At 65.0% G+C, this 25,730-nt stretch overlaps 4 protein-coding genes across 15 annotated transcripts in view; 1 reads left to right on the top strand and 3 right to left on the bottom strand.

Annotated features, from left to right (window-relative positions):
• The window catches only part of GRIN1 (glutamate ionotropic receptor NMDA type subunit 1), a 28,107-nt gene extending 20,935 nt beyond the window's left edge, over window positions 1-7,172 (top strand). For 2 of the 9 annotated variants that reach the window (XM_076009180.1, XM_076009178.1), the window contains 11 exons: window positions 57-184; window positions 638-802; window positions 871-989; window positions 1,094-1,206; window positions 1,276-1,424; window positions 1,528-1,685; window positions 1,903-2,064; window positions 2,257-2,366; window positions 2,449-2,594; window positions 3,877-3,987; window positions 6,258-7,172. In XM_076009180.1, the coding sequence (XP_075865295.1) occupies window positions 57-184; window positions 638-802; window positions 871-989; window positions 1,094-1,206; window positions 1,276-1,424; window positions 1,528-1,685; window positions 1,903-2,064; window positions 2,257-2,366; window positions 2,449-2,594; window positions 3,877-3,987; window positions 6,258-6,326 (1,430 nt within the window). In that variant the 3' untranslated portion in view covers window positions 6,327-7,172. Of the gene's footprint in view, window positions 1-56; window positions 185-637; window positions 803-870; window positions 990-1,093; window positions 1,207-1,275; window positions 1,425-1,527; window positions 1,686-1,902; window positions 2,065-2,256; window positions 2,367-2,448; window positions 2,595-3,876; window positions 5,690-5,909; window positions 6,175-6,257 lie in introns of those variants that run through there. The other 7 variants (XM_076009179.1, XM_076009177.1, XM_076009184.1 and 4 more) reach the window with 5 other exon arrangements.
• Window positions 7,173-7,176: 4 nt separating this feature from the next.
• On the bottom strand, window positions 7,177-8,401 carry LRRC26 (leucine rich repeat containing 26). The gene is made up of 2 exons (XM_012784484.3): window positions 7,674-8,401; window positions 7,177-7,591 (listed from the first exon to the last, which is right to left on the bottom strand). The coding sequence occupies exons 1-2, from the start codon at window positions 8,350-8,352 to the stop codon at window positions 7,263-7,265; spliced, it is 1,008 nt and encodes a 335-aa protein (XP_012639938.1). The 5' UTR covers window positions 8,353-8,401; the 3' UTR covers window positions 7,177-7,262.
• Window positions 8,402-9,320: 919 nt separating this feature from the next.
• On the bottom strand, window positions 9,321-10,405 carry TMEM210 (transmembrane protein 210). Its single transcript, XM_012784496.3, has 4 exons — window positions 10,284-10,405; window positions 9,982-10,117; window positions 9,750-9,779; window positions 9,321-9,585 (listed from the first exon to the last, which is right to left on the bottom strand). Exons 1-4 carry the CDS (start codon window positions 10,369-10,371, stop codon window positions 9,321-9,323), a joined length of 519 nt encoding a protein of 172 aa, XP_012639950.1. The 5' UTR covers window positions 10,372-10,405.
• Window positions 10,406-13,153: 2,748 nt separating this feature from the next.
• On the bottom strand, window positions 13,154-25,720 carry ANAPC2 (anaphase promoting complex subunit 2). Of its 4 annotated transcripts, none has more exons than XM_012784463.3 (13): window positions 25,520-25,720; window positions 24,623-25,245; window positions 23,438-23,570; window positions 22,070-22,244; window positions 21,476-21,595; window positions 20,877-20,994; window positions 20,082-20,263; window positions 19,336-19,477; window positions 19,015-19,090; window positions 18,683-18,886; window positions 14,066-14,195; window positions 13,599-13,858; window positions 13,154-13,507 (listed from the first exon to the last, which is right to left on the bottom strand). In XM_012784463.3, exons 1-13 carry the CDS (start codon window positions 25,634-25,636, stop codon window positions 13,295-13,297), a joined length of 2,493 nt encoding a protein of 830 aa, XP_012639917.1. In that variant the 5' UTR covers window positions 25,637-25,720; the 3' UTR covers window positions 13,154-13,294. The 4 variants fall into 4 exon arrangements, 3 of the variants coding, with proteins under 3 accessions (XP_012639917.1, XP_075865288.1, XP_012639919.1); XM_076009173.1 differs by having other exon boundaries at window positions 25,559-25,720; XM_012784465.3 differs by having other exon boundaries at window positions 13,599-13,834; window positions 25,520-25,719.
• Between the last annotated feature and the right edge of the window lie 10 nt (window positions 25,721-25,730).

Below are 25,730 nucleotides of genomic sequence, written 5' to 3'. Positions count from 1 at the left end.
GGCGGGGCCGCGGGGCGGGGCGCCCGGGAGCCCAGCTGTCACCGCCCCCTCCCCAGCGCGCCACACGGTGCCGCAGTGCTGCTACGGCTTCTGCATCGACCTGCTCATCAAGCTGGCGCGCACCATGAACTTCACCTACGAGGTGCACCTGGTGGCCGACGGCAAGTTCGGCACGCAGGAGCGGGTGCGTGGTGGGCACCTGCGGGCGGGCGGGCCGTGGGGGCCGGGGCCTGCGGGCCGGGGCTGGCTCGGGGTGGGAGGGGTCTGAGGGGCGGGGCGGGGTCTGTGGGCGGGGCTTTGGGCTGGGGCGGGGCCCTGGGGCCGAGGGGCGGGGCATTGGGCTGAGGCGGGGCCATAGTGGGCGGGGGCATACGGGATGGGGTGGGCCGATGGTGGGCGGTGTATTGGGGCGATGCCCGTGGTGGGCGGGGCGAGGTGGGAGGGGTCTTTGGGTGGGGCCTGTGGCTGGGGTCTTGGGGCGGGGGCCTTATGGGCGGGGTTTGAGGGCCGGGGCGGGGCCGTGGTGGGCGGGGCCTGCGGCAGCCGACCCCTGTAATGCGCTGGCTTTGCCTGGCTGGGACCTGTCGCTGGAGGGGCGGACGCTCTCCGCATGCGCGTGGGTTCTGTCGCCCCGCAGGTGAACAACAGCAACAAGAAGGAGTGGAACGGGATGATGGGCGAGCTGCTCAGCGGGCAGGCGGACATGATCGTGGCACCACTGACCATCAACAATGAGCGGGCGCAGTACATCGAGTTCTCCAAGCCCTTCAAGTACCAGGGCCTGACCATTCTGGTCAAGAAGGTGTGCAGGGCCGGGAGTGGGGCGGAGTCCTGGAGGCCCGGGCGGCGCTGACCACCTGTCCCCTGCAGGAGATCCCCCGGAGCACGCTGGATTCATTCATGCAGCCCTTCCAGAGCACCCTGTGGCTGCTGGTGGGACTGTCTGTGCACGTGGTGGCCGTGATGCTGTACCTGCTGGACCGCTTCAGGTGAGCGCGACCTGGGGCCCAGACACCGCCATCTGCAGGGTGGGCGAGGCCAGGCAGGGCCACCTCTTCTGCTCTCTCTCCCACCTGCCCTCTGCACCCCGCAGCCCCTTTGGTCGGTTCAAGGTGAACAGCGAGGAGGAGGAGGAGGACGCGCTGACCCTATCCTCGGCCATGTGGTTCTCCTGGGGCGTCCTGCTCAACTCTGGCATCGGGGAAGGTAAGGCCACAGCCGGTCCCGGCCCGTTCCGCCCTGCCGTAGGGGACCTGACTGAGCCCCTGCCCACAGGTGCTCCCCGAAGCTTCTCCGCACGCATCCTGGGCATGGTGTGGGCCGGCTTCGCCATGATCATCGTGGCCTCCTACACTGCCAACCTGGCAGCCTTCCTGGTGCTGGACCGGCCAGAGGAGCGCATTACGGGCATCAACGACCCACGGGTGAGGCCTGGCCGGGCTGGAGGAGGGGGTCGTGAGGTTTGCTGGCCTGTGCCTTGGGTAGGGGCTGCAAGAGCTGCTGCGAGCCCGCCCTCTGCCCCTGCAGCTGAGGAACCCCTCGGACAAGTTCATCTACGCGACCGTGAAGCAGAGCTCGGTGGACATCTACTTCCGGCGGCAGGTGGAGCTGAGCACCATGTACCGGCACATGGAGAAGCACAACTACGAGAGCGCAGCGGAGGCCATCCAGGCCGTGAGGGACAAGTGAGGAGCATGCAGGAGGCCATCTCGGCCGGGCAGGACGATCGAGGGGGTAGGGAAAGGGTGGCACTCACCACGCAGGAGAAGTGGGCGTGGGGAGCACCCAGGCTGGGGGACCGCGGGCAGGCCATAGACTGGCAGGACAGAGGACAGCACACGGGCTGCGGGAGCAAGAGTGGCCTGGCCGTGCAGGCTTCCTGACCCCCGCCTCTGCCGGCAGCAAGCTGCACGCCTTCATCTGGGACTCGGCGGTGCTGGAGTTCGAGGCCTCGCAGAAGTGTGACCTGGTGACTACAGGCGAGCTGTTCTTCCGCTCTGGCTTTGGCATAGGCATGCGCAAGGACAGCCCTTGGAAGCAGAACGTCTCCCTGTCCATCCTCAAGTGAGCATGCCCGGTGCCTCCATCTCCAAGAGCCCCTCCCCCGTGCCTGACCCCACCAAGGCAGTGCGTGGACGCCCCAGCCCCGCCCAGGCCCCGCCCACCCTACAGCCACCCCGTGCAGGCCCCGCCCACCTCAGGGCCTGCCCCCGCAGGGCCCGCCCACCTCAGTCTCCCACGCTCCTGCACCCACAGGTCCCACGAGAATGGCTTCATGGAAGACCTGGACAAGACGTGGGTTCGGTACCAGGAATGTGACTCACGCAGCAACGCCCCCGCGACCCTCACTTTCGAGAACATGGCAGGTGCGGCCCACTGACATGGGTGGTCATCGGTGGGCTGCAGCCCCTCTGGCCAGCAGCTGAGGCTCTGGGTCCTGGCGCACAGGGGTCTTCATGCTGGTGGCCGGGGGCATCGTGGCCGGGATCTTCCTGATTTTCATTGAGATTGCGTACAAGCGGCACAAAGACGCCCGCCGGAAGCAGATGCAGCTGGCCTTCGCAGCGGTGAACGTGTGGAGGAAGAACCTGCAGGTAGGGCAGGCCACCTCCGAGGCCTGGTGCCCAGGGCCCGGCCTGGCCACAGCCCTCCTCCATCCCTGAAGGCCGTGGCACTGGCTCTGGCTCCCATGGGCAGGACTGGAGCTAGGAGCCAGGGCCGGGGCAGTGGTGAGTGCTCCCAGGGCACAGGGGCAGCGTTGGCGGGGGGGCTGCCTGCAGGTGGCCGCCCACTGCAAAGCCGGGCCGAGGGAGGCCACGCACCCTGCTCCACGCCTCCCCCGGCCCCTCTGTCTCCAGAGTCGCCCAGTGGTGCCCATTCCATAGGAAGGCAAGCAGGCAGGGTGAGACAGGCCACTTGTGTGTAGCACGTGAGTCCAAGATGCCTTTTGCCCTCCGCCGCCCCAAGCACCCTGGACACCCTGTGGAGACCCTCTTTCCTGCTCTGTCCTTGTGCTCCGTGATTCCAGTCTGAATCGGGCCAGGCCCGGTCCCACCTGGTGCCCCCAGGCTGTGTCCATGGGAATTTGTCGCCGGCAGGGGCAGCCTCAGCCCACCTGGGACAGGGTGGGTCGTGGGGCCTGTGCAGGCCTGAGGGCTTGTGGCCCACGGTTGAGCTCCGGTTCACTCCATCTCTTCTCTTTCTCTGGGTGCGCTCCTGGAGCCTGTGTCCTGAGATGAAGCTGGCACTGCAGTGAGGTGGGGGGCCCGGGTTGCTGGAGCCCACACACCTCTCATCTGCCCATTCTTGCTCTTGGCCCCACAGGTCCCCTGGGGACCTGGCTGCTGCTGCCACTGGTGGGCCCAGGCTGTCCTGGCCAGCAGACCCGAGGCCAGAGTCCTGGGAGCTGCCTGTCTGTCGCTCCAACTCCATCTCGACACCTGCCTTCCTTCGGCCCCTCGGCCCTTTCCTGAATCTTGGTGTGTGCCCCCTTGGGGGACAGTGGCCTCCTCGAAGAATGGCTGGTGTGGCCTGAGGGGAAACTCCTCCAGTCCTCGGGGGGCTCCTCCTCCTCGGACGTCTGTAATCCAGGGCCACCCCGGAGCCAGGGAGCCAGGCGGACCTCCCAGGAAGAGAGCCGGCTGGGACCCCCACAGCCAGCCCCAGCACAAGCACAGTCAGGCCCAAGGCCCTGGGCAGGAGAAGAGGCCACCCTCGAATGTCCGGCTGTCGGCCCGTCTGTCCAGCACAGGGAGGCAGGCAGGAGCGAGGGCCCAAGTGGCCGGCCAGGCCGGGCAGCGGCCCACCGAGGAGCAGGCGAGGGCAGGTGTGGCCGCCACCCTTAGCCGTCTAATCACTTATACATATTCATTTTAGGATAGAAAGAGTGGTAGAGCAGAGCCCGACCCTAAAAAGAAAGCCACATTTAGGGCTATCACCTCCACCCTGGCTTCCAGCTTCAAGAGACGTAGGTCCTCCAAAGACACGGTAAGGGGGAGAGCACCCCAGTCCCACGTCTCCGACTCCTCTCTCGCTCCCCCGCCCCTCCGTGTCTGTCTCCCACTCCCCCACCATCCCACCCTCGCCCCACCTCGGACTCCCGAGGCCCCGCCCTGCATCTCCACCCACCCAGGCAGCCTCTGCCACACGGCTCTGCAGCCTCCCCGACCCCGTTGGGTCCTCGGCTTTCCCGTGTGTCTCCGTTAGTCTGCCCGCCCCCCGCCTCCCCCTGCCATGACCCACACGCCATCTTGAAGCCTGTCATGTCGTTGGTCAGTCAGTCAGCCTCACCGCCTCTCTGGGCCACACCTGAGGCCCTGGGAGCCCAGAGCGGCCCTGTCCCGGCTCCTCACCTGCTGGGAGGCCACACCACCTCTCTGTCACGTCCCTGTTTCTCTTGCCTCTCCCAGAGGGGCCCGCCGCCCTCACGCCCTCCCTGCGACGGCCCTGGAGGGGGTGGCTGTGATGTCCCATCCCGTCCGTCTGTCTGGCCGCCGGCCCCGCCCCCCAGACACCTGTCTCACCTGTCTCACCAGAGCCATGCGTGTTGCATCTTCCATGTGGTCTCTGTGTGGGCCGGGGGCTGGGGGCTGGGCCTGGGTCCATCTGGGTGGATGGCTGCTGGGGCCTGGAGCTGGAACTGGCCCCTGGCCACAAGGGGCTGTCAGGCAGGGAACAGGGTGGGACCAGAGGGGTGGCTCCCACTCCAGGCTGAGCAGGGGCCCTGCAGGAGGTGTGGTGGCAGCTCCCCGAGGGTCTCAGGACAGGCAGGGGCAGCCCTGCAAACCCTGGCCTGCAGAGCCCAGGCAACTCTGAGGTTCCCAGACAGAGGCCCAGGGAGGGCAGGCCTCCGAGGATAAGACCACACCTCAGCTCCTGACCCTCAGACACCCACCCCCCAGGGGGTGTCAAAGCCAGGCAGTCTGCCCTTTTGAGCCTAGAATCCCTCCCCACCCCGCCTCCTGCCTGGGGCAGCTTGTCATGGCACCGGATGTGCACATTTGGACCAAATCCCCCAGAATGGACCCAGCCCTGCTAGAGCACCGTGGTCCCAGCTAGCATGGTGGGGAGGGGCTGCCCAGAGAGCCAGCACAGGCCTCCGCCAGTAACCGCCCTGCAGCCCACAGGGGCTCATGCCCAGGAAGGAAGTGGGATTTGCAGCCCTGCCCCCCCCCATGCTTGGGAAGAGGGGCAGAACTCCAGGGCACAGAGCCACCCAAGCCCAAGGTGAAGCCCCAGGGTACCCCAAGAGCACCCTCCCCCATGAAGTCTGGCTGCTCCGCTTCCTGGGGAGGGACGTGGCACAGGGAGGGTGGTGGAGAGTGAGGGTCTGTGGGGCTGGGAGTAACTGGAGGCTCAAGGAGCAGGCGGAGGCACAGTAGAGGGAGGCCCAGGTAGAGGGAGGGAGGACAGCTCGGCCCAAGAGGACCATGGGATGGGCAGCCGGGGAAGAGGGTGGTCTCCCACAGGCAGGAGAGAGCCACTGGGGGGCAGGTGGCCCAACCTGTGCAGGTGATGGGCCACTCTCAGAGGCTGCAGCTGGTGCAGGTGCAGCCCAGACACCTCGTGGCGCCCTTCCAGGGACGCATTCCCCGCAGAATCCTCGCCTGAGCCTCCCAGGGCACCGCGCGGCCGCCAGCCCTGTAGGGCGGACTGCAGGGCACTGGCAGCTGGGGGCTGGGCGGGGGAGGGCAGCCCAGCTCCCACCCTGTCTCAGGGGCCGGGCGCCTGTTCAGAGGGAGGCCTGGGTGGGGGGGCTCCTTCGGGCAGGGTGGGGTCGGTCTGGCTGCTGAGATCCTCTGCCCCTGTCCTGTGGCCCTTCTGGGCCAGGGCCACACTGGGCGCTGAGGGCTGGGGTCCCTGGCGGCCGGCGGGGCCGGCGGGTATTGATTGTTGGTTCTTATTTATAGAGCACCGGGGGTGGACGCGGCGCTTTGCAAAACCAAAAAGACACAGTGCTGCCGCGACGCGCTATTGAGAGGGAGGAGGGCCAGCTGCAGCTGTGTTCCCGTCATAGGGAGAGCTGAGACGCCCCGCCCGCCCTCTGCCCCTCCCCCGCAGACAGACAGACAGACGGACGGGACAGCGGCCCGGCCCACGCAGAGCCCCGGAGCACCACGGGGTCGGGGGAGGAGCACCCCCAGCCTCCCCCAGGCCGCGCCCGCCCACCCGCCGCCGGCCGGCCCACCCCGTCCCGCCCGCGCGAGCCCCCGGCGCGGGGCTGACGGGCGCCTTGTCTGTGTATTTCTATTTTGCAGCAGTACCATCCCTCTGATATCTCGGGCCCGCTCAACCTCTCAGATCCCTCGGTCAGCACCGTGGTGTGAGGCCCCCGGAGGCGCCCACCTGCCCAGTTAGCCCGGCCAAGGACACTGATGGGTCCTGCTGCTCGGGAAGGCCTGAGGGAAGCCCACCCACCCCAGAGACTGCCCACCCTGGGCCTCCGGGCTGTCCGCCCACCCGCCCTACTGCCTGGCGGGCAGCTCCTGCCGGACCGAGGTGCGGACCGGAGCGGCTGAGGACGGGTCAGAGCCGAGCCGGCTGGGCAGGGCCGCAGGGCGCTCCGGCAGAGGCAGGGCCCTGGGGTCTCTGAGCAGTGGGAGAGGGCCTGACCGGCCCCGCGGAGGGGCTTGGAGCAGAGACGGCAGCCCCGCCCTGCGCCAAGGCGGGGGCCACAGCCCCAGCTGGCCGGGTCGCCCTCTTGCAGCGCCTGCGCTCCTCGGCAGCCTGAGCTCCACCCTCTCCTCTTCCTGCTGCACCCCACCCACGCCCCACCTACCCCTGGACCCCGCGCCGGGGCTGGCCCTGCCCGTCTCCCACGGCCGCCCCTGACTCCCCAGCTGGCAGCGCTGCCCAGAGGCGCGCTCGGGCTCCCAGCTGCCTCGGGCCTCCTCCCCCAGACTCGAGAGGGCTGAGCCCTTCTCTTCTCGTCCGGCCTGCAGCCCAGGACGGGCTTCCCCAGACGCTGGCTCGGGACTGTCTTCAACCCTGCCTTGCACCTTGGGCACGGGAGAGCGCCACCGCCCGCCGTCCCCCACCTTGTACAGGACCAGCCTTCCCAGTGCCCGGGCGCGCGCCTTTCCCGTGCGGCCCGTGCGCAGCCGCGCTCCGCCCCCGCCCCCAACCCGGTGTGTGCAGTGGTGATGCCTAAAGGAATGTCACAAGATTTTCCGTCTGTGTCGCTTGTTGACGCTGACAGGGAGTTTGAAGGGAAGACCAAGGGATGGGGGAAGTTTCGGACGCCGCGGACAGCCGCAGCCTGCTCAGGCTTGGGCAGCGGCGGCTGCGGGACTCGCAGGGTCCGCAGGAGAGGCGGAGCCCTCGAGGTCGGGGTCGGGGTCCGGCGGTCTCCTTGGCGGCCGCCGGGCAGCGGTGCGGCGGCGGCTGCGCGCACGGCAGGCGGTGATGACCGAGCCCAGCGCCAGGCAGGCGGCCAGGCTGGCGAGGAAAGACGCAGGCCCGAGCACGTAGATCACGGCCAGGTCCCGCGGGGCGAGCGGCTTCGCGCAGTGGCTGAAGGCGGCGTCGGAGAAGGCAGTCAGGGGGCTGAGCCTCAGGCGCCTCGGCGACGTGCAGAGCAGCGTTTCGGCCTCTGTGGGACACGGGCGCGGCGTCAGGAGGCGGCGGCGACAGCCCCGCCCGGCAGGTCCCGGCCCACGTCCCCGACCGCTCACCTGCCGCTGGCGGAGGGTGCCTGCGCAGCCAGGTGCACAGCGGGCGCAGCGCGCAGCTGCAGGCCCAGGGATTGCCGCGCAGGCGCAGCGAGTCGAGGGCCGGCAGGCCGGCCAGGAGGCCCGGCGTGAGCGCCGTCAGCGCGTTGTCCTGTAGATTGAGTGCGCGCAGCAGCGGGAGCGCGCTCAGCGCCGCGGGCTCTAGGCGCGCCAGCCGGTTGCCAGCCAGCGAAAGGGTGCGCAGCGCGCGCAGCGGCGCAAAGGTGCCGGGCGCCAGCACTTCCAGCTGGTTGGCACTCAGGTCAAGATACTGCAACGCGCCCAGGCCCCAGAAGGCCCGCATGTGCACGGAGCGCAGCCCGTTCTCGCGCAGGTCCAGGCGCAGTAGCGCGCCCGCGCCCACGAAGGCACCGGGCGGCAGCGCGCTCAAGCAGTTGTGGTCCAGCAGCAGCGCGCTCACGCGCCGGCTCAGGCCGGCGGGCACAGCGGCCAGCGCGAGAGCCGAGCAGTTGGCCTGGCCGCCCGGCACGCACGCGCATGCCTCCGGGCAGTCCGGGTCGCCCCGGGGCCCCGAGGGGAAGGTTGTGGCTGGCGCTTGGGCCCAGACCGGCCAAGGCGACAGCAATACCAGCAGCACCAGCAGCAGGAACGGCGGAGGCAGTGAGAAAAAGAGGCTCCGCATAGGGGCAGCTCTCGGACCCGCGGCGGGAGGCCTGCTGCTGTGCGTCCGCGGAGCCGTCCTCGAGCCCGTTCCTGCGACGCCTGCATAAATATTAACTCTGGCCCGAGCGCTGGCAGTTCCTGTCCCACAGCTGGTCCCGCGCCTGGGGCGGGGGCCGGGCACACAGCCAACGCCCGGCACTGCCTTCCACCTGTCCCAGAGCTCTGGGCTCCTATCGGCTTAGCGTCAGCCGAGGGACTATCAAGACCACCCCGCCCCAGGTCCGCCTCGTCCACAACCCGGCGCCGCTGAGGCCTGAGCAGCAGGGCCACACCCGCCCGCACCCACCGAACTCGCGGATGCCCCCCACACACGCACACTGCACCCTGCTTCACCCAGCTGACCCTAGCACACACGCACAGAGTGGCGCCTACGCAGGGACGGTCCCGTTCCAACGGTGGATGACGGGTGGGAGCCTGAGCTCCAGAGAGAGGCCTTGGGGCAGAGGAGGCACTGCACACACAGGCGGGGGAGGTGCTGCCTGCCCTCCCCTCCCCCAAGAAGGTTTCCTGAAACCTCGAAGGGAGGGTGCGAGTGCAGTGGGGACCAGGCAGCGGCCCCCGTCGTCCTGTCAAATGCCACCCCCTTTGGAGTTGCCAAGTTCAGGTCCTGTCCTGGGGTTTTCCCAAGGCGAGGGTGGGTGGGCCTGGGCCCGGGATGCCCCACGGCTTCATGGGACAAAACATCAGGAATGTGCGGGGAGAAGCTGGGCTGACGGGCTATGGCAGGAGGCAGGGGTGCGTTCTCCTGCCCTGGGGCTGGGGGACAGCAGGGGCCTGGTGTAGGGGTGGGCTGCCCTCCCCCCGCTGGTGATGAAGGCCCTGTGCGCCACGCACCCGCCACGATGCAGCCTCAGGTAGACTGTGGGAAGCCAGCAAGGGACACAGCCACAGCTACCAAATACTGTTTAATCCCCTCCCCCGCCGCCCTCATCTCTCCTCCTCAGGTGGCAGTGGGGGCATTGGGGGCACTGGGGGCATTGGGGGCAGTGGGGGCGGTGGCTCCTCTGTAACAGTCTCCATGGGGATGGGTTCCTCCAGGGGCAGCATCGTGGGGTCCTCCAGGGGCAGCATCGTGGGGTCCTCCAGGGGCAGCATCGTGGTGGCCTCCAGGTCGGAGTCCATGAGGTGGGACTCCACGTGCACCTCCTGCAGGTCCATGTGATCTTCCTGGACCCCGAAATGCCCCACAACCCTGCACAACATGGGCCAGGTCAGCACCGGCTGGCGGGCCCCTGACCACCAGGGCAGGGCATGCCAGCCCTTGGGGATGGGGCTCTCCACTCCACTATCATCTGCATCTCCAGCGAGGGGGCAGTGGGCACCCGGCTCACCCTTGGGGCCCTCTGCCACACTCACCTGTGGTCCATGTTTCCGGGGCATGTGTCACTGAGGGGACAGAGGCAAGCATGAGTCCTGGAACAATGCTGGGGGCCCCCTGTACCTCTCCCCAACACAACCTGGGCACTGCCACTCCCAGTCCCAAGTGACACCCCACCCAAGGGGCAGAGGGTCCTCATGGCAGGACCAGGGGCCCAGAGCAGGCGGCATGGTCTCACTCCCACCACTCCTGGCCCTGAGGCTCACGCACCCTTTGACTCGCAAGATACCAATTGCCACGATGACCAGGGCACAGAAGCAGGTGGCACTGACACCCGCCAGCACCACAAGCAGGGCAATCAGGGCCTCGCGGCTGAGGCCAAGGCTGCATTCACAGTAGGTTCCTGCTGCAGAGACAGGGCCCACGTGACCCAGGGGGCATCACCTGCCTGTGGAGGACCCCAGGTCCACCCTTGCCCTGTTGGCCACCAGAAGGACATGGACACCCCCACCTGGCCTAGGAAAGGGAGGGGCCCTGGCTGGGGACAGGGCTACTGGGGTAGGAGGAGGCACCTGCAGCAGGGGTGAGCAAAAGGGACAAACATATGAGGCCCAGGGGGCTGCCAAGCAGGAAGGGGGCAGGCTGGGGACAGGGGGCCATGTCCAGCCGCTGGCCCCTGGCCCCACCGCACGCCTCTGACGGAGCTGTCGGAAGGCACTGACCTCACAGTAGGCTGTTAGGTGGGGAGGGTGGGGGCAGGGCTGCGAGGGCCTGAGGCCAGCGTGAGCTTCGCCCACACGTGGGCGCTGGGACTCGAGGAGCCCTGGGCAGGCAGCCCTGGGAATGGGGCAGGTAGGTGGGCAGGTGCTTGGCCATGTCTGAGGTGGGGGCTGTGGTGGGGCTGGCCCAGCCTCAGGGGGATGGTCCTTTGTTGTGAAGGGTGGGGCCACATTCCAGCCCCTGGTGTGGGGGAGTAGACTGGCCTGGTGTCCCCTCTCTGGGCATAAGAGCGCAGCAGCTCGGGGTGGGGTCTGTGCTCCGACTGACTCCGTGTCACTGCCCCACCCAGGGCTGGGGCAGGAAGGGACCAAGGAGGGCCAAGGGGTGGGCTTGTGCCTGGTTGCCCTCACTGAGTGCTTTGGGGAGGGTGTGGCTTACACTCCCAGCAAACCTCAGGTCGTGAGGGCTGCTGGCACCCCAAAGGATCCCAGGTCGCCCAGGAAAGGTCAGGGGGTACTGGCCACCTGCCTGAGCGGGACCACAGGCCACGGCCTCCCTGGAGCTTCCCTCTCAGGGAGCAAGTGGCTCAAAAACACCTGCAGGACCACCCGAAACCGCAGCCTGCATGTGTCGGTAAAGTCAGAGCCTGCTCTCCCCAGCGTCTGCTCCCTCTGCAGACCAGGCAAGCACTGCCATGGAGGTCGCCCGCAGGCTGGCACGGTCAGGGTTAACCTCAGCCTCCTCCCTGAACCTGCTGTTACAGGCTGGGCACCAGAGGTAGCGGAGGAAACGCCCACTCCATAGCTGACCAGGCCCAGGCCTCCTGCCAGCTTGGGCCCCACCAGCCCTGGCCACCAAGGACCCCCTGTCGACACTGGTACCCTCCTGCTGGGGTCCTCCGGGACCAGCTGACAGCCCCGGGCACAGCCTTTCGCCTTTTGAGTGATGCCGTGATCCAAGACGAACCCTGGGCTTTAGGACATGGCCGGAGATGGAACCCGAAGGAACACAGAACAAAGGGTGTGCCCAGGGCCAAGGCTGGCACCGGCACCCTGACGGGCCAGCCCAGCAGGTTTGCATCCTGGTTAGGACAACGGTGCACACAGCCAGGACTGGGCGGCGGCCACAGACAGCGAGATCCAGACAAGGCCACCGCCTGGAAGGCACGGCGGGCGCCAGAGCAGTCAGAGCCCTGGCCAGGGCTAACACAGAGCTCAGAGGAGAGGTGACACTAAAACTGACACTAAAACAGGTCCTGTTTTAGTGACAGCAGCACAGAGACAGCCCTGGAGTGAAGAGGAGCTGGTGGGGAGAGTGACCCGGGTGCCTGAGACAAACCCTCCTTGGCTGGTCAGAAACCACAGATAATTCTGAAGGTACACACCTGACACCTGCTAATACCTGCCACTTCCTCCTTCCAACCCTGAGGTAAACAATCTTCTAGAGCAAGAAGGGGGTGACGTCCTCGCCACAGGACTACCCCTCAAACAGGCCAAAGCTGGAGCAGGACGGGACCTGGGTGGTGGCTCCAGGGCCCAGGGCAGCACAGTGGACACCAGGAAGGGCATCTGGGGACGGTGGGGATGCTGAGGCTGGGCGTGGCTCATGGCCTGGGAAGGCACCTGGGCAGGAGCGGGACACTGGAGGCCTCTGTCCCCAGCGAGGACAGTGCGGTCAGGCTGGATCGAGTCTTGCCTGGAAGCGACACCTTTGGGACAGGGCCCAGGTCTTAGCAGCTTGGAGCCTAGAGCCCAACCTGGGAGCGCCTGGTTCCTTTTTTTTTTTTTAAGACAGTTTCACTCTGTCACCCAGGCTAGAGCGCAGTGGCATCATCACAGCTCACTGCAGCCTCCGACTCCTTAGTGCAAGCACCCTGCGTCGGCCTCCCAGAGTGCTGGGATTACAGGCGTGCGCCATGCACCCGGCCCCGGTTCAGCTTTGAGGTGTCTCAGGATGGTGTCACCTTGTGGCAAGAGCAGTGCTGGGGCCTCCCGGATTCTGGACCTTGGACAGGACCTGCCCCGCCAAGGGTTGTGGGACCCTGGTGCCCAGGACAAGGCGGGCTCCGGGGGCTGTGCTGGGGAGAGGGGAAGGCTGGTCCCTGAGCTGCTCCTCTGAGCCTGGCCCTTGTCAAGTACTGCCGCCCACATGTGGGGGACGTGGGAGTGAGCTGCCTTCCTGAGTGCACACTTGTGAGGCCCAAGCACCGTGGCCCCCTGCAAGAGTGTGGAACAGGCGGACAAATGCCTGGGCCCCTGGCTCCAGAGCGTGTCAGCAGCCAGCCCCTTGCTGCGGGAGACGTGCGAAGTCCTTGGCTCAGGAGGTCGCCGTGTACCTCAGACGCTCTGATGGAGTCCGCATGTCCTCCCCGCTGCACCCCAGCTCTCCAGCCCGGCCCACGGCGGAGGACACAGGCCTGGGAGGGTGACCCGAGGGCTCCTTTCGAAGGCCAGAGAAGGATGGAGCTGGAGGCACTTGGGACGCCCCTGCCTGAGCTGCATGCCCAGACGTAGGCCTTCGCAGGCTGTCCCCGAGCACCAGGGCCAGGGGGTGGCCCAGGACACCTTCAGGAGGTTAGAGCCCAAATGCAGATGTGCAGGCCTGGGGCGGCCGCCCTTGCCTGCTGCTGGGGACCCGAGTCCCGCGGGCCGAGGTGGACGGCCAGTCTGGAAGGAGAACCTGAACACGCCTGTGGGGGCCCCAAAGCCACCAGGACAGGAAAGGAGGAACTGACCTGCTTTATTCTGCACACTCTGGGGGCCGGGCAGGGTCTGGGGAGGGAAGGGGTGCCCTTGGGCTGTCTACCGAGGGGACACACAGGTGCGGTTTGCAGGGGGAGCCAGAGCGCCCACAGGCAGGAGCGTCAGGTTGAGTTCTTGGGCAGGCGGTAGACGCCCGCCGAGTAGATGAGCTGCTGGTCGCGCACCTTCTTCTGCAGGAAGCCCTGGAGCTCGTGCAGGTCGATCTCGGCCAGCGCGGGGCCCGTCATCACGAACATGCGCAGCATGCTGTAGATGCGCTCGAGCGACAGGCTCTCCAGGTTGGTCAGCATGGCCTGGATGTACGTCCAGAAGAGCTGGGGACAGCGGCCAGGCCCACCATCAGCCGGGCCACTGCCGCACCTGAGCTGGCCGCCCCCCGCCCCCCACACGGCCGGCACCACGCACCAGCAGCTCCTCCTCCTTCTGGTCGGCCTGGGAGGCCATGCCTGAGTCGCTCTCCTCGTCACTGTCGACGAGCACCATGTTGTCTCGGTCCTGAGGCCGCTCCTCCTCGATGACGGAGAAGGTGCCGGGAGGCTCCTCGCGCAGCACGCCCTGCTGCAGCCACACGGACATGCGCCGCCGCAGCAGCGCCACGGGCATCTTCACCACCTTGCTCAGCTCCTCCAGGGTCCAGCTGGCTGCGTGCAGAGCGGCCAGGGACACTGGCAGACGGGCGGGCAGCTGCCCCTCCCTGCCTCCCAGCGGCCCAGAGCCCAGGGGGACATAGGCTGCCTGCCTTGACCTGTGGGAGGGGCAGGGGCACTGCCTGCTGGCCTGGGGCTGCCCTGAATGGTGCCCACACGGGGAGCAGCGCCCCTCACAGCTGCACAGAGTGGTGCCTGGCACTGCCCCGGGGTGTGTGGCCTCACCTTGGTCCTGAAAGTACAGCAAGACCACTGCCTGCACGGGGGTCACTGCCACGGACAGGGTGCGGTCGGCCAGCTCCACGTCCATGGTCACCAGGCCCAGCGTGTGCTTCCAGCTGAGGGTCCGCATGGCCTGTAGAGGTCTGGGGTGAGCACTAGCAGCCTGGCAGTCCTGGCCCGGCCCACAGGTTCTCTGGACCTGCCCCGGGCCCCACCCCTCCACCTCCTACGGTGGGCAGGCAGGGTTCTGGCCCCCACCTGCTCAGCTACGTGACACAGCAAAGGGCCATTGCTACAAGTTGTGTCCTCGAGGGCCACCTACATAGGAACCCCCAGGACCCTGGAGTGTGCTCAGACACAGGGTCGATGCGGGCGGGAGCAGTTAGGATGAGGTCACGGTGCGGGAGGATGGGCCCTAGTCCAACACAACGGGGCCCTCGGGAGAAAGGGGAAGATGCTAAGACAGGCAGGAGGGCGCAGGCCCTGTGGGGACGGCAGCAGGGACTGGGGCGACGCGGCCACAAGCCAAGAAACACCAGAAGTTGGGGGAAGAGAGGGAGGACTGTCCAACAGGTGAGTGTGTGGCCCTGTCAACACCTTGATCCTGGGTTTTCAGCCTCCAGAACTGAAATGACGTATTTGTGTCATTTTACAACACTGTCACAGCAGCCACAAGAAGCAAACAGATTTTGGTGCCAGGAAGGGGAGCTGCTGTGACGTAGCAGTAGCAGCCCTGGAACTGGGCAACGGGCAGAAGCTTGACGAATTTCAAGATGACGCCGATGAAAAGCCAGACTGCCGCGGGGAGAGCACTGTGGAAACAGGCGGTGGAGGTGCTCTGGGGAGGGCTCAGGCCACTCGGTGTCACACTCAGAGCATTAGTGGAAACACGGACATCACAGGTGAGTCTCAGGTGGAGACGACGAAGGAGTTGCTGTGAACTGGAGGAAAGTGGCAGGAAACACAGCCGATGGCGTCACGTTGGGTGGCGAGCAGAGCTTGCGAGTGACGAGCAGAACTTGCGAGTGACGAACTTGGATGTACAGCTGAGATGCCCAGGCCACGTGTGGAGACGTGGCCTGGCCCCTCCCGGCTCACGGCAGGACGGGAGAGAAAGCAGCTGCCGAGCAAGGAGGAACCGAGGCTTCGTTCGGAAAATGCTCAGCCTGTCCGGGCAGCTCTGCGGACGTGGCCAAGGGTGTGGCCAAAGAGGTGTGTGGCTGGGTCCGAGCACCTCAGAAGCCAGGAACAGGCGGGGTCTCCAGGGAAGGTCTGTGCAGGACCCTCTCACCTGACCGGGACACCCGTGAGCCGCACGGGAAGCCAAAAAGGTTTTTGAGAATTTTATGCCAGCAGAAACGCTGGACTGAGAGGGAGGGGGACAAGACGGAAGGAAGAAAGGGTGACTCCGAGAGCAGAGCCATAGAAGCAGAGGCCTGGGCTGCGGGGCGGCTGCCCTGCAGGGACAGAGCCGGAGCTTGTCATCGGGCCGCGAATGTAATGGACGCTGGGTGGGGACCTGCCTGGAACCCGGGACCTTTTCTTCCTTTCCAGCCTCTCCCTGCTGCAGCGGAAATGTCCATCCCACACTCGTCTCACCGTTGCATTTTCCCCGCCGCTCCATTTTCGAGACGTAATTTGTTGTCTGATTTCACAGGTTCACAGCTGGAGAGGAGTTTTGCCCCAAGTCCCATCCACACCTGATTTAGATGCCATTTAGATGCTGAGATTTGGGGCCCTGTGCAGCTGATATTTAGATGAGATTTTGGACTTAGAGTTGATGCTGAAATGGTTAAGGCTTCGGGGGATGCTGAGATAGGGTGAAAGTATTAATATTTCACATGTGAGAGGGATACGAATTTAGGGGTGCAGGGCAGATTGTTATGGGTTGAATTATGCACCCTCCAAAAGATATGTTACATTCCTACCACCCAGTCCCTCTGACTGCAATCTTATTTGGAAAGACCGTCATTAAACATATAATTTGTGAAGATGAGGCCACACTAAGGGAATGCGCCCTTAAGCCAATGACTGGTGTTGTCCTAAGAGGGAGATTTGAACACAAAGAGACGAAGGGAGAATGCCGGTGCCCCGCGAGGCTGGGGACAGACGCTGGAGTGACGCACACACAAGCCCAGGATCTCCTGGGGCCACCAGGAGCCGCAAGAAGCAAGGGATGGTCTCCTAACGCCTTGGGGTCTGCTGACACTTTGATTTGGACTTCTGACCTCTGTATGGCAAAGGATTTCTGTTCTTCCAAGCCCCTGGTCTGTGGCCCTCGTTATGGCAGTCCCAGGACACCACACAGCTGCTCTGTGGGCCAAGCGCCACTGAGGCCTCCAGGATCCCCGAGCTCTTCAGGGAAAGTGAAGGCGGTCAGTGGCTTGCCTTGGTCCCAGATCGGGCTCCCAGGCCGTGACTTTGCCTGACAGCCCATGGCAGGGCAGACCCAGGTGAGCACAGGAGCAAACGGACACTCGGGACTGTGTGGCTGGCATCATGAGTCCAGCAAAGGCCTCAGGCAGAGCTCTGCCGGTGGGAGGCAGAGGCACTGCAGCCACAGGCCTGACCCCGGTACAGCCCCGGGGCCCTCCTGGGCCACCCCAGCATGCAGCTGGGGTCAAAATGAAAGGCACTGGAGTGTGGCTGTCCCAGTACATCAGGCCTGAGCCACGCCTGGCACCCAAGGCAGGACCCTGGAAGAAGGGCCAGGGGGGCCTCACCTGGCACGGATTGGAGAGGAGGAGGCCTCATACCAAAGAGGCAGCCAGAGAGATGGGGAGGGCACTGAGCACGTGGGACGGACCACACAGATGACATCAGGAGGGGGGGGGGGCGGGTGCTTGCAGGTTCCAGCAAGACACCAGGCCACGGCACAGGCTGGAGCAGGACGTGCCAGGAACGGCCAGCGGCCCACCCTCCCACCAAGAACCAGCAAGACCCACGCAGCCCCTCGGCAGGCTGCAGAGGACAACTGGCCCTTCCAGAACCAGACCTGAGGCTCTGAGGGAGGCCGCAGCCCCAATGCAAGCCCTGCTCGGCCTCCCATTCTGTCTGTCCCCACCCTGGGCCCCTCCCCACATCCGTCTCTGGAAGGACACATCCCCCTTGCTCTCTGAAGTGGACTCGCCCTCCTGTACTGCCCACCCACGTAGGAACACGTTTCTCAACCCGTACACAGGCCCTCCATTTGCCAGAGAGGAAGAGAAAACACATCCAGACCCAGGGCCACCTCCTCAGCCAACCTGGAGAAGCTGCTGTCCTCCCCCCACCCACCCGCCTCCCGGCTGCTCCATCTTGAGGCTGCTCCTCAGGCCCTGGCCACTGGCCCGTCCACCTCCTGGAGCTTTGCCAGGTGCTCCTGGGCTGGGCTCTGCAGCCCAGATGCAGCTATGTCCCAGGACCCTCCTCACGTCTTCCGCTTGCCCCAAGGGCTGCCCGGCTCACCAGGGTCTGCGTGCTCACTGGGCCTTACCAGCCCCTTGAGTCAGGAGCCTGCTTCCCCACCTGCCCAGAACCTGGGATGGCACCCCAACTCCTTCCTCCCCCCAACAGGTCTCCAACTGCCTGTGAGCTCAGAAGGACCTCTGAACTCGGCCCCCAGCCCCCACTTCCTCCAACTGGCCACCACAGCATGCACCAGGTCTCCAACCGCCCGTGAGCTCAGAAGGACCTCTGAACTCGGCCCCCAGCCCCCACTTTCTCCAACTGGTCACTACAGCATGTACCAGGGTCTCCAACCGCCCGTGAGCTCAGAAGGACCTCTGAACTCGGCCCCCAGCCCCCACTTCCTCCAACTGGCCACCACAGCATGCACCAGGGTCTCCAACCGCCCGTGAGCTCAGAAGGACCTCTGAACTCGGCCCCCAGCCCCCACTTCCTCCAACTGGCCACCACAGCATGCACCAGGTCTCCAACCACCCATGAGCTCAGAAGGACCTCTGAACTCGGCCCCCAGCCCCCACTTCCTCCAACTGGCCACCACAGCATGCACCAGGGTCTCCAACCACCCATGAGCTCAGAAGGACCTCTGAACTCGGCCCCCAGCCCCCACTTCCTGGAACTAGCCACCACAGCATGCACCTGGTCTCCTGCCCCAGGGACTGCCAGGGCACATGTGCCAACTGCAGCCGACCCCATCACCCCGGCACGCTGTCCCTGCCACCAGCGCCCTCCAGATCAGGCTGTCTCTGCCCCACTCCCGTCACAGACACGGGCCTGGTCCGGGAGCGCTCCCTGCTGGCACCTGGGAAAGCAGCTTTCAGGGACATACACCTGGGGGTGGGGCTAGAGCTGCAGAGTGACACCCAGGGCGGCAAGGCGGCCGGTGGCCCTGACAGGCTCCCCAGCCCTCACAGGGAGAGACGCAGGAACGCAGGCACCAGAGCCCTGGTCTGAGAGGCCAGAGGCCGGTGGCGGAAGAGGAAGAGCAGCTCAGAGGGAGGGGCTTGCTCTGGCCACAGGGTCCCAGTGAAGTGGCCGAAGACAACGTGGCCAAGCACAGCCAGGAGCACATGGGGCTCTGAGGGTCCCCTGCTCACGCACACAGGGTGCTGGGAAGGGCTGGGAGGGGACCCACAGACGCGGGGGCTGGACGGGGCCATGAAGGCAAAGCGGTACCTTCAGCTTCTCGTACTTCTTGCAGTAAGTGTCCAGGGCGGCCCTGATGTCCTCAGGGACTTCCAGCTTCTCGTCCTTGAAGGGGGGCCAGAACTCGCTGGACAGGATGACGGCGTAGACCCCGAACGGCGGCTGCTCCTCTGCAGGCCGCTTCTCGTCCTCCTCGCGAATGTTGGCGTTGATGCGGCGGGAGTCTGCCATGTCCTGGGGGGACGCAGGCTCTCACCCTGGGCACGGGGCCTGAGAAGGGGGCACCCATGGGTGCCCAGGGGAAGGGGCCCTGCGGTGGGGGAGCCCTAGGAGGGGGCGGGGCAGGTGCCCAGGGCGCCCACCTTCAGCATGACCTCGCAGAAGTGCATGGGGGCCTCCCCGAAGCGCAGCTTCAGCAGCTCCACGTTGCGGATCTCCCTGGAAGACAAGTGTCTGGGGAGGGGGTCGTGGTGTCTCCCAGCCCCGACCAGCACCCACAGCGCCGCGCCAGGGATCTCCCTGAGCCGAGGGCCTGCACAGCGACCCCCAGGGCGAGGACAGCCCCGGGCTGGGATGGGAAGCCAGCAGCGCTGGGCTGAGCCAAGGCAGCGCCTCCCTCCGGACGAGGCGTGGACAGCAGGGCCCCTGCGCCCTGGGGGCTGGCGGGCAGCCAGAGGCCTCACCGCTCCGGGCTGAAGCTGAACTGGTGCAGGAGCCGGTCGGCCAGCAGGGAGCGGTACTCGTTGATGAAGAGGTCCTTGCTGCCGTAGATGCTGACCAGCAGGCTGATGATGTCCGAGGAACGCCGCTTAGAGCTCGACTTCCCTGCACGGTACGGGGGTTGGGGAGGGGCTCGACTGGCACCTTGGCAGAGACGGGATGCCAGCAGCACCCACCCAGCACAGCTTCTCCTCAGTGCCCTTGGGCTGGAGCGACACAGCGCCTTTGGCAGACCTCAGGCAACAGCTCCGATCCCCAACCCACTCATCACGGGGACCTCCCTGGACCCCCACCCAGGCTTGGGGACAAACCATAGGTCCTTTGGTTGTCCTCTCAGAGACTCAAGATGCACTGTCTGTGCCGGGGCTGGGCTGGGCAGGCGCCCCACAGCCTCAGAGGTCCCGAGAGAGGGGCCCATCGCAGTTGGGGTTGGGGTGCGCAGGGCCCCCATGACCTTGCATCTCTACCAGCTGCAGCAGTGGGCCGGGGACACCCCCCTGCTCACATGAGGGCGGGTCAGGCAGGGCACCTGCTGTGGCTGGAGTGACCCGACAGCCACCAGGGTATGAAGCCAACCGCAAACCCATCCGAGCCACCTGGTGCTGAGCAGAGCCTGACCTCTGACCCCTCAAAGCCCTGACGCAGCAGCATACGCGGCAGTGTGCTGGAGAGTAGAGCCCCAGCAGGCGGGCGGCCGGGGCCAGCTGACCTGGGTCGGCATCCACAGGGTCGGGCACCCAGTCCTCAGGCTCGCCCGTGTCGTCCTCGCTGTCCTGGCCGGTCTCCAGGCTTGCCGGGTCCGTCTTGGACAGCTCGACGGCCAGGTCCCCGGTCCCATCCGAGTCCCCCGTCAGCCCAGCCACAATCTGCCGCACCGTGTCCTCCCGCGTCCTGCGGTGAGAGCACCACTGCGGCCCAGTGCGCGGCCCTCGAGGCTCTTCCCGTGGCTCACCCTAGCGCTGGCCAGGCACGCCAGCACTGCTGACCCTACCTCTATGGCCAGTGATGACTGGCCACGTCATAAAGACCAGGCCAGTCACAGCCGGGAAGCAGCACGAGTCCAGGGCAGGTGCCAGAGGGCCCCTGGCTCTTCCTGCTCAGGTCCTGGGACCACTGTGCCCTCCAGCTGCGCGAGGGGTTTGTGGGCAGCTGTGCCCAGGCACCACTGAGAGACATTTCCACCAAACGGCCTGAGGAAATCTCTGTTCCTTGAGACAGCACAGACCCCACTCTTCTCGCCTGTTCTGCCTGAGGGGCTGAGCAAAAGAGCCCCTCACTGTGCTAGACGGGGGAGGGAGAGGAACCAAGGACGGGCTGAGGCAAGCCCCTGCCAGTGGCACACAGTGACGCTGTGGTGACAAGGACAGGTGCCCAGCACTGGCAAGAGGAAAGAAGCCCCTCCCCTGAGCCAGTCCACTTGGCCCAGCCACTAGAACCAGAGGAGATCGGCAGGATGAAAAAGCCCCGAGTCCCAGTGGCTTCCCAGGCCAACCACAACCCTCACCTTAGGTAGCGGCGGATGGGCTCACAGGCCACCTCCAGAATGACCATGGAGGGGTCTAGCACTCGCAAGGCCTTGATGGCAGAGATGTAGAGGGTGATGATGTCACACGTGTTGACACCTACAGTCGGGGAGAAGCTGCTGGTCACACAGTGCCTGGACAGCAACCTCCCTGGTGCCGATGTCGTCCAGTGGGCAGGGGCTCTCCAGGGCACCCCTGCAGCCCCATTCCCCAGGGAGCCACTCCCCTGTCCCCCTCCCGACCCTCACCCGCTCACAGGTACTTTCTCCAGAACCTTCCAAGAATCAGGCCTGCCCTTGCCAGGCAGTCTGTTCTCACAGGACCACATACCACCCCCAGGGCCAAATCAGTTGGGTCCTGAGGATACAGATTAGCTGTGAAAGAGTGCGTTCAAAGAAAAAAGAGGTGATGGTCACCCCAGCTCCCCCAAGACCTCAAAAAATGGCACCTTAGCCTGAGTTTCAGACCCATAAACCCAGGGCTGGGGAACTAGGCCCCAGGCTCCCTGCAAGTGGGCCCCCCTGGAGAGCATCTGAGCCCTGGGGGTTGAAGGGCCAGTTGCCAGCAGCGCACACGGCACCTGGGTGGAGGAGCCGAGTCTCCAGGGCGGACTTGAGGGACACGAGGAGCTGCTGCCTCTGGTCAGTCCTCTCCAGACAGTACTTGAGGTCCTCGATGGCTGGCCGGGAGTCCGGGAAGTCTGCGAGCAGAGGGACATCTTTCAGGGACACGCGTGTGTGCACACGTGCAGGCTGGTGCAGGGCGCACTCAGTATGTGAGAGGACACACAGACCCACGGGCCCTGCAACAACGATCAGACCATCTGGTAGGTGCTGTCACCTACGCCTTCTCATGCTGACGCAGGTGACAACGACACAGGACAGACAGAGGGACACCCGGGGATCAGCCCCAGCAGGAGCCAATGCTGAGGGAGCAGAGGGGTGGACACCCAGAAGCACCAGTCCAGCACCCGCCGCTCCTGCCCTGCTCCAGACACCGGCTGGGGGAGCCCACAGTGGGGAGGGGCCCCGCTTGGCTCCCCACCTCGCCAAAGCCCATGGCAAAGGCGCAGGGAACCGAGGCGTGGCTGTGGCGAGGACACAGCAAAGCCCCTGGGAAGGTTCCCTGACGGGCAGGCAGGCCCCGAGGGGATCGGGGCGGGTATGTGTCTGACCTCGGATGATGCTGAAGAGCTCCTCGATGCGCAGGCTGGCATAGATGCGGTAGAAGAACCTCTGCACGTGGCAGCGCCAACGGCGCAACGTGTTGCCAGCCTCAGGGGACGCAGGTCTGGCGGGGCCGTCCTGCAGGAACACCTTGCCGAGCCAGCCAACCACCCTCTCGATCCACTGTCGGGAGAGCACTAGTGTGTGGAGGTACTGGGGGCGAGCCCCCTCTGACCCACAGGACGAGAGGAGTGCACAGCCACACTCCCCCCGTTGGCCAGGCCCCAGAGGAGCCCCAGAGGCCACCTGTGTCCGGAGACTAGGAGCACAGCAGAGTCTGCAGGATGGTGGCCACAGAGGGGCACCTGGGTCCTCCATCACCCCCCACGTCCTCTCATACACATCAGTCATCACTTATCTATGGAAACACTGACCCCAGCATAAGACACCAATGAACACGCTCTGTGTGCTGTGCCTGGTGGCGTGCTGGCCCCCCTTAAGTGGATAAACCCGTCTCTGGGACTAGAGTCATGAGCAGCCAGCCTCCACCCTGTGCAGACACCACAGGATATGATGAAAACGTCTGAGCATGTGCAAATCCATAGGAGGCATGTGGGCTACCACACAGACCCGGGTGCGCACAGATCCCCACAGACCAGCTGACCAGCCACGAGATCACCCGGATGGTTCGCCTTTTCCACTCTACTTCTGAGGCACAGTGCAGCTACCCAGCTCAGCCTCCAGGACGTGTGCCCACTCTAGACCATCCCTGGGGGACACCCACTTTGAACACACTCTTTCACAGCTAATCTGTATCCTCAGGTGTGGCCACCTGGAAACACTGGGGAGAGGACAAGTGAGACGTGGGAGCCAGGCAGACAACCCCACATGGCTGGGCCCAGCTCACCCACAACTCTGGGAGCCCAGAGCAGAGCCCCAGACCACACACCCTAACAGCGCAGGACATCTCAGCTCATGCTGTGGTGTGGTGGTAGCTCAGTCCACAAGGAAACAGCCAAGTAAGCCCACACTCAGGTGGGGCAGCAAAGAGCAAAACAGGGCACATGCTCACTGACCCCTCTGCAGGCCCAGCCTCAGCAGGCCTGCTTGGGGAAGCCCCCTTGGGATCCTAGCCCCTGCACTGCTTCCAGCCATGGGATTCTGCACAGACTTGATGAGCACGTCCCAGAGTGTCCTCAGTGGCACCAGGGCCCAGAAATACTGGCCTCTGCCCAGCACTAAGACAGCTCCAGCCACCACCTGGTCCTGGTCCACTCAGACCTCCGCGCTCTGGATGATTCTATAACCAAGGTGTCAGATTTTCCAGAAATCTGTTGCCCGGTCCCGGGGGGCACAGCCCAAGAGGGAGTCCTTACCTTGTGGAACTCACGCAAAAAGGAACGCTCATACTCGCCCCGGCAGCGGTCCTCCATCCTCTCCCGGGTCACCTGGTGCAGCGTAGTGGTCACAGCCTCAGCACTGACCCGTTCCAGCAGACTGAGCCTGTGTCTAGAGGAGAGTCCAGCCGATGGGGCACTCAGCACACACCAGCTCCCTCACCCGGTGGCCCCAGGTCAGCCCTGACTACACAGCACACCCAATACACACACCTCCCACATGCTCGGAGCAACAGGACAACTGTACTAAGAGCTTAGCAGACAGAGCACTGCAAGGTTCTGCCCTCCTGCCCAGCCAGCCTCTCTGCCCAGGCAGGGACACTGCCTCCCCATGCGATCAGCGGTGGCAGGTGGGGCCCAAGCCTCATCTCATAGGAATGGCTCTGAAACAACTCAGTATGCTGCTACCCTGGCTACACAGTTCGTGCCTTTCAGTGCAGACTCTGGCCTATAGCAGCAAACGGGTCAAGAGGAGACAAGAAGGAAGGTTTCCATGTAACTTTCACCTGGATGAACCCAGCAGAAGCCCTTCAGGGCCTGGCTGACCCCCCTCCACCCACCAGAGACTCTCTTTTCCAGATAGCTGCATTGCTACCACTTTGTTCAATGGGACAAAATCACCACAAATGGCCACACAGAGCGTGACAGTCACTAAACGGCTACAACAGGACTTAGCTCTAACAACAAAAAAAACCCTTTCCTCACTGAAGGACTAGGAAGGAAACCTGCTTGCCCAAGTGCTGGCCTGATATCCCTGTCACATTCTGGAGACAAGAAACACCAAGCACACTATTCACAACCACAGGGTAGAGAACTCTCATAAAGATGAACAGCACTCCTTCTCAAGAAAGTCTACAAAAGGCCCAGGAAAATCCTACAGAGCCCAGTAAGTTCAGAATCAACAAGAAATCTGCTACTGCAGACACAGGCCACGTGGGGCCTTTGCAGGGGCAAAGCGTGAAACCCTGGGCTAGATGCAAATGACAGGAGACACTTGTGTTCAGGACATACTACACAGGGACCCCTGAGGCCCTCCCTCTGTCATGTCCCTGGCTATCAGGACAAGTGGCAGAGATCCCCCAGTCAGCTCAACAGCTGTATTCACAGGCCACCTAGACCCAGGGGAGGGTAGGAAACCAGAAGGAGCAGGGGCACAATACTCACAGGACCTGGCTGAGCTGGTGGAACTGCTCCAGCGCCTGGCGACACCAGCACAGCTGCTTGTCACTGCCGCATCCAGCACACAGCGGACTCTGCAGGAGGCGGTAGTACCGGCGGCGGGCATACCGGCTGTCCAATTCCCCCTCCAGTTCCGGGTCTGTGCCCCCCTCCCCCTTCCTCTTACTCTGCATGTAGACTCTCAAGAAACGCCCATAGAGGCGCTGGATCATCTCTTGGAAGGTTCTGGGGGTAGAAAAGAACAGGATTCCACGCAACATGGTGTGGACCTTTTCCCGAAGCCCCTGAGCACCAGTGCCCATCAATAGGCCCAGGCGAGTCCATTTCTCCAGAAGCTCCAGGCTACGCAGGTAGGGATCCAGGCGGCTCTCCAGAAGGCCAAAAGCGTCGAGGAGCAGCAGAAGGCACTGGGGCTCATCGGCAGCGTTCTCGCGTTGGTGGATGGCATTCCAGAACTCCGGAGAGATGTTGGCCTGCAGGTCGTTCTGCAGCACCTCTACAAACCACTCCTCCAAGACTGAGTGCAGACCGTGGCACCTCAGAACCTCCACCGCTGCTCGGAGCTCCTCTTCCTTTGGCGGGACCGCACCGCTGGTCCGGGAAGACGCCTGGAGTGCAGACAACCGTGAGGAGAGGAGAACACGGCGTGGAGGTGGGGGGAGGCTGCGGAAACCCCGCTGCCCATCGTCCGCGGCGCACGGGTGTTGGGCTGAAGCTAGGAAAGGGCTGCCAGGAGAGCCGAACGAAGCAGAACGGTGGAGAAACGAGGCAGGGCAGAGGGGGACAACGGACGGGGCCCGTATGACCATAGGGTGGATGCCCTAAAGCGTGTAGGGTCCAGGGAACCCCGCGTGGGCCCGCCGCTCTCTTCCCGGGCCTCACCAGCCCCAGCGCAGCCGGCGGAACCAAGCCGGTGCTCACGGTATTCCAGGCCACCAGGAGCTCCTGTCCAGGCCCGGGGTGGCCGTCCCCCTCCGCCGCCATCGCCGCCTCCGCCATCTGCGCCCACCGGCTCCTAGATCCCCCTAGGCGCCTCGCCCGGCGATGACGTACAGCTGGGCGCGGCGCGCAGCGATGACGCACGCGAGGCGCG

The sequence above is a fragment of the Microcebus murinus genome, chromosome 12 (assembly GCF_040939455.1).
Source record: "Microcebus murinus isolate Inina chromosome 12, M.murinus_Inina_mat1.0, whole genome shotgun sequence".
In the NCBI taxonomy this organism is placed as follows: Eukaryota; Metazoa; Chordata; class Mammalia; order Primates; family Cheirogaleidae; genus Microcebus; species Microcebus murinus.
The sequence above is the reverse complement of the archived record's forward strand: the minus strand, read 5'-3'. Positions and strand labels throughout refer to the sequence as shown.

Bases quoted from the DNA above. Each gene is read 5' to 3' on its own strand.
- LRRC26 (XM_012784484.3), bottom strand. From the start codon at position 8,352: ATGCGGAGCCTCTTTTTCTCACTGCCTCCGCCGTTCCTGCTGCTGGTG. The intron at 7,592-7,673 runs GTGAGCGGTCGG...CGTGTCCCACAG, and splicing joins GCACCCTCCGCCAGCGGCAG to AGGCCGAAACGCTGCTCTGC.
- TMEM210 (XM_012784496.3), bottom strand. From the start codon at position 10,371: ATGGCCCCCTGTCCCCAGCCTGCCCCCTTCCTGCTTGGCAGCCCCCTG. The intron at 10,118-10,283 runs GTGCCTCCTCCT...CTGTCTCTGCAG, and splicing joins TTTGCTCACCCCTGCTGCAG to CAGGAACCTACTGTGAATGC. The intron at 9,780-9,981 runs GTGCGTGAGCCT...CTGTCCCCTCAG, and splicing joins GGTATCTTGCGAGTCAAAGG to TGACACATGCCCCGGAAACA.
- ANAPC2 (XM_012784463.3), bottom strand. From the start codon at position 25,636: ATGGCGGAGGCGGCGATGGCGGCGGAGGGGGACGGCCACCCCGGGCCT. The intron at 14,196-18,682 runs GTACCGCTTTGC...AGACCTCTACAG, and splicing joins AGAAGTACGAGAAGCTGAAG to GCCATGCGGACCCTCAGCTG. The intron at 13,859-14,065 runs GTGAGGCCACAC...CCCGTCTGCCAG, and splicing joins GCTGTACTTTCAGGACCAAG to TGTCCCTGGCCGCTCTGCAC.